At 45.6% G+C, this 6,000-nt stretch overlaps 1 protein-coding gene across 8 annotated transcripts in view; it reads left to right on the forward strand.

Annotated features, from left to right (window-relative positions):
• POMGNT2 (protein O-linked mannose N-acetylglucosaminyltransferase 2 (beta 1,4-)) overlaps nt 1-5,146 on the forward strand; it is a 32,882-nt gene extending 27,736 nt beyond the window's left edge. For all 8 annotated transcript variants that reach the window (XM_074839588.1, XM_074839607.1, XM_074839597.1 and 5 more), the window contains one exon: nt 2,825-5,146. In XM_074839588.1, coding sequence (XP_074695689.1) covers nt 2,917-4,653 — 1,737 coding nt within the window. In that variant the 5' untranslated portion in view covers nt 2,825-2,916 and the 3' untranslated portion in view covers nt 4,654-5,146. The remainder of the gene's footprint in view (nt 1-2,824) is intronic.
• Nucleotides 5,147-6,000: the final 854 nt, after the last annotated feature.

Below are 6,000 nucleotides of genomic sequence, written 5' to 3' on the forward strand. Positions count from 1 at the left end.
GGGTGAAACATTAGAACTGGCTGTTTCCAAGGAGGCCTGTTCAGCTCAAGGAGTTTGTAATGGTCGGCAGAGCTCTCCACCACTGAGATGCCTGTGAAATGCAGCTGGTATCAGTGGTGTTTTTATGGACTGCTGGCTTCTGATGCCTTTGAAACACCCACACATACACACTCTCCCCGCTGTACTGGAATAATAAAGAGGCCATGTGGTTTTCCCCCTCTGCCAAGTTCTTGCAACTTGCATTGACTCCGTTGAACTTGTAGGTGCTTTGTTCTGACCTGCAGTAGTTAACTTTCACAATGCCTGCAGACTGGTCTTCATTTGAAGTGTGTGCTTGTGGCAGAGGACATGATTGTTAAAGTTCTCCTTCACATACTGACTAGCAGGCTTTGCACATGGCTGCTTGGGCTCGGTCCTTTCCTTGGTGGTGCTGCTGAAGTCATTTAAAGCTGTGCTCACAAGATGAGAGGTCTGTACTGGGGAGATTATGTGGAGAGTTGGATTATATCATTAGAAGTCTTTCAAATATAGTGAAGAAGTAACATGAAGCTTTGGAAGTCAGGTACCAACAAAATAACTTAAGATCTGTCCCCATCAAAAATTTCTTTTCCTGAAAACTGTTTTCGTTGCATTAGCAGAGCCTGAGTGATGTACGGCTGTCCCTAGTAGATTTCCATTCAAGGCTGTCCGTGAAACAGCCATGGTTGAGACTTGCAAAGCCCTCAGGAGCAGCAGTCATCCCCTGTTATAGAGAAGGAATGATTGAGAGGTGATGTGACAGTCGTCATCCTTCTGTGCAGGGTATCTGTGGCACCTGGGACAAGACCAGGTCTAAATTGCTGTGGTGGAAACAAAGGCTGAGCGTTAGGAAAGTTTATCACAGCCCTTCATGCCTTTATTGCTAGAGGCTGGCTGAAGAGACTAATTAGTATTAAGAATGAGATAGATAAGCATCTTTTGGGAGTGGCTTAGGGAGAGCTGATCCTGCCCTGGTAATTAAATGACCAGTCTGGGTCCATTCCCATTTCCTTTTCCACAGTTGAAGTCAAAACACCTTTTTAATTTGCTGCTTGCTTTTAGGGAGTTGCTAAATGAGGCAGTTTTTCAGACCACTTGCCAAAGGAGGTGGACTTCATTTCTGTTTCATTTGAGTAGCTAGAGCTGCTCTGAAATCGAAATGAATTTGTTGCTCAGATCCCCGGAGGTGACCTCTTGAATCTGTGCTGTGGCTTACAGCTAGCACTTGGTTCTTTGGCATTATTCAGTTTCCCACGTACCTTCAGTTCTTCCTAAGACCAGGATCCCGCAGGCTGTTGGGATCTCACGAGCTGTAGGGATCCTTTCTAACTTCATTGAATTCCATGAATGATTCTCCATTCAGTTCCAAGTTGTGTGAACCACATTGCAGGATCAAGCTTTTAGGGTGCAATACCTGTTCTGAAAAGAACTCCCTTGGTGGTAGAGGAGGTGTTTGCATTGGTCCTAAATATGCCTTGCTATCTTCCTCCACTCTGCCATATAAGAACAAGTGTCTCTGCTGAGGGACTATTGCTTGGGATGTCAGACCATGTGCTAGAGACATTGCTTTTTTTTCCCTCCCTGCAAACTTGCATCAAAGGGAGTTGAAATTGCCACCTTTAAAAACTGCAGCTAGAAACAGTGTATTCGGGTATACACCAATCAGAAATTTCCCTTCCGAAAGTTCCCCACAAGTCATGGCTGCAATTATTTACAGCCTGACTAGCAGTGAACCTTGATGCATAATGAAAATTGGAGCCCATAAATACTATAGGTGAATCAATATCTCAATTGAAGTTCACAGTTGAAAATATAATCAATACTCTGATATAAGCCAGTAGTGTTTCTACATAGAAAGACAACAGTGTCATGATCTCTTCCATAACAGAAAAAGAAACAGGGAGGCCTTGGAACAGCACAGAAAAGATTCTCAGGTTGGGATGGGAGAATACCAACACTAGAAACACTTCAAATGTATTACCTTCCCATTTATGTAAGGGTTGGCAATGATGGTGCAAGTCAGACTCACTAAATGAAGGTCTGATTGCTTTAATGAAACATCAGTTCCTCGCCTAAAGAGCAGACCTCTCTCCCATGCCAATATTTCTTTTGGAAGAAGAAGCCTTTGATCCCAGATTGCAGCCAAAGAAACGACCGAGTGACTTGGAAATCTCCCACAAGGCAGTCCGTAGATCTGCAAGTCCTCTCCCTAGCCCCCCAATAAAATTAAATTGAATGTTATGTTCACCAGTTCATGTTTCATATTGGAACGGAGTGTAGCAAAATCTATACTTGGCAATACTCCTTGTACTATTATTGACTGCACGGTAAAGGTGAGAGGCAGAGTTGGGTACTCGCAGCCATGCCAAAAGCCTATGGCAGGTCAGGAGAAGGAACTAGGTCTCCCAAGCCCTGTGTGAGTGGCCCAGTGATTGCAGTGCTCTCTTTCCCCTCACTGTTGGAGTGGTCTACAAAAAGCAGTGAGCCAAAGTCCCAGGAAACATACCATTTTTTCTGACAAAGCTTCATCCTCAAACTCTTTTACTTTTTCTTCTCCAAAGAGGTAGAAATGAAAATGAGAGAGGAAGCCTTCCTGTAGAGCAGCTCCCAGTTCTGTTTGCTTTATTTTTTTTAGAGTTTTGGGTAGTGCTTTGGCACTCTTTTCTTCTTTTCCCTTGTTCCCTGGAAGGGGGAAAAACTACTGAAAGAAGCCTAAACTCTCTTTGAATAGTCCATAAAATGTGATTTATGGTGGAGCTGTAAACCTGATGTTTAAATGGTTCCTTTCTTGTTTTATTTTCCACAGGTCTTTGCCCTCACCATGTCAAGGAGTGTTAATGATGTGTTCCCTCTCCATTGCATTCCCCACCTGTCATCTTGCTAGGATCTAACTACAGAATGAACATAGCAGCTGTGTTTAATGCCCTGCTCGTGTCTGTCCTCGCTGCTGTGCTGTGGAAATACATCAAACTGCGAGAGCATGTCTTCGTGGTCGAAGAGGAGTTGGTCCTCACGCGTCAGTCTCAGGAACTCTCTCAGGTTCAGATTGACTACCATGCAGCTCTCCAGGCACTGGTGGAGGACGGTACCAGGATGGTGTGCACTGGCAGGATGCACACCGACCGCATCTGCCGCTTTGAGTCCCTCTGCTACTCTACTGAGGCTGAGGAGTTTGTCTACTTCCACAGCAACTCCTCGGTCATGCTGCCCAACCTGGGCTCCCGGAGGTTCCAGCCGGCTCTGCTTGACCTCTCCTCAGTGGAGGATCACAACACCCAGTACTTCAACTTTGTGGAGCTGCCAGCTGCTGCGCTGAAATTTATGCCAAAGCCAGTCTTCGTGCCTGATGTGGCGCTGATCGCTAACAGGTTCAACCCCGACAACCTGATGCATGTCTTTCATGACGACCTCCTCCCCATTTATTACACCATGCAGCAGTTCTCCGATTTAGATCTGGAGGCACGGCTCTTCTTCATGGAAGGGTGGAGCGAAGGTGTCCACTTTGACCTCTACAAGTTACTGAGTAACAAGCAGCCGCTCCTCAGGGAGCAGCTTAAAACCCTGGGCAGGCTCCTCTGCTTTACCAAATCGTATGTGGGACTGTCCAAAATCACAACCTGGTACCAGTACGGATTTGTCCAGCCACAAGGGCCGAAGGCTAACATCTTGGTTTCTGGCAACGAGATCAGGCAGTTCACCAAATTCATGATGCAGAAGCTGAATGTCAGCTTGGAGGAAAGCTCCAGTGAGGAGTACATCGTAGTGTTCAGTCGAACAATCAACAGACTTATCCTAAATGAGGCAGAACTAATCCTGGCTCTCGCTCAGGAGTTTCAGATGAAGACCATTACCATCTCTCTGGAGGAGCATTCGTTTCCTGATATTGTGCGGTTGATCGGCAATGCGTCCATGCTGGTCAGCATGCATGGGGCGCAATTAGTCTTGTCTCTCTTTCTGCCAAGAGGTGCCACGGTGGTGGAGCTCTTTCCTTATGCGATCAACCCTGAACACTATACCCCTTACAAAACCCTGGCAACCCTTCCTGGCATGGACCTGCAGTACATCGCCTGGCAGAACACTGACAGGGAAGACACCGTTACCTACCCGGACAGACCCTGGGATCAGGGCGGGATTGCTCATCTGGACAAAGCTGAGCAAGAGCGCATCATTAAGAGCACGGAGGTGCCGCGGCACCTCTGCTGCCGCAACCCCGAGTGGCTGTTCCGTGCCTACCAGGACACGAAGGTGAACATCCCGTCTCTCATCCATGTGATCAGGCAGACTGTGAAGTCAAAGCCTGGACCCAAGAAGCAGAAGTGGTCTGGTAGCCTCTACCCTGGCAAAGTGAGGGATGCCAAGTGTCAAGCCTCTGTCCAGGGCACGAGCGAAGCTAAACTTGCTGTGTCCTGGCAGATCCCCTGGAACCTGAAGTATCTCAAGGTCAGAGAAGTGAAATATGAAGTGTGGATACAAGAGCAAGGGGAAAACACTTACATGCCTTACATATTGTCCCATCAGAATCACACCTTCTCAGAAAACATTAAGCCCTTCACGATATACCTGGTGTGGATACGCTGCATCTTCAACAAAAATCTCCTGGGACCTTTTGCAGATGTGCTCTTGTGTAGTACATAATCTGTTGTGCTACCTGTACAGCTCCACCCTGCTCTCCACTCCATCTGTGGTTTAAAACTTCTTGTCTTGTAGTTTGTAGAGGGCTGAAGACGACTAGACTGTACCAGTGCCTAAGTGTCCATTTTATTGCACTCCACGTGTATTCTTTAAATGGTATTTATTTCCAGTAGAGTGTTTAAAAAAATTAAAAAAAAAAAAAAACAAACAAAAAACCTCTGTGTTCTTCAGAGTAACTTCCAGAGGTTGAATTACATGCTGAATACATGTAATTGAAAACAGAACGGAAGTGAATTGTGTGTACCTTGGTCGTGATTTAAATTTGTTTCTATTGTGTGGTGTGTATTTAAGCACAGCATTAAACCACAGTTAATTCCGTGGCTAGGTGGGCAATTCTCATCAGCTTTTTTATTGTAAGTTATTTTTTTCAATAACTGACTGTAACTTCGAGTTCAAGATTTGGTACGAGAGCCTTCATTAAACTGCTGTAAACCTCCTCGATATTTTTTTGCTTTTTATTTGTCAAAATTGTTATTGTGATAGATTTATCTATTGCTGTGATGAAATGTCTATATGGGTTGCTTTTTATTTTTTGTATTTTGGCTGAAGAGAATGAGACTGCAGCGTCAGCTTCACATTTAAAATCAGAGTTTACTGCACCCCAATAGCAAAAGGCTGGAGAAGCAGATGGGCGATAGAAGGGATGGAGTGGGTAAGATAATTTGCTGTGGTTTAAGATATTTTCATTTTGTGAGTTACGTATGGGTCTGTTGGAAAAGAAGGGGATGGTTTGGAAGATCTGATGGGGGAGAGATTGCACTTACAGCAATCTGCTCCAGAAAATCCTTTTTTTGGTGTTTGATCAGAATAATCTGTCGATAATGGCTGCAAACAGGTGCATGCTTTGCTACGTAATAGGCAGGTGGTGGCAAAGGGAAGCTTTCTGGGAGGGAGCAGAGTCAGGCAGGGGACAGGTAGGTGGGTGCCATGGCACTGGGCTGGACAGAGCGCATGGCAGGGGTCGGGCTGACAACACTCGCACCTCTGTTGCTCCAGTGAGGGGAGTAGTTTGTTCTAGGTTTACACTCATTTTCCCCAAGATCAGAATCTGGCTTTGTTGCTGGGGTAACACACTGACTGCTTAGGACCTGATCCTGAACAGTTCTCCTTTAGGTGGAGACTCTAAATGTCGCTGTCTCTGAAAAACAGCTCTGTGTCGAAAGTACTCTTGGGGAAGAGAGGAAAAAGGGGCAGGAGCGCCAGATGTTTGCCTGATAGATATTAGCATCCTTCATAGTTTATAACCAGTGTTAAAGCAACAGGAAAAGTGCTTCTTTCTCCTCTCTCTCC

This window comes from Strix aluco, chromosome 1 (assembly GCF_031877795.1).
Source record: "Strix aluco isolate bStrAlu1 chromosome 1, bStrAlu1.hap1, whole genome shotgun sequence".
NCBI lineage: Eukaryota > Metazoa > Chordata > Aves > Strigiformes > Strigidae > Strix > Strix aluco.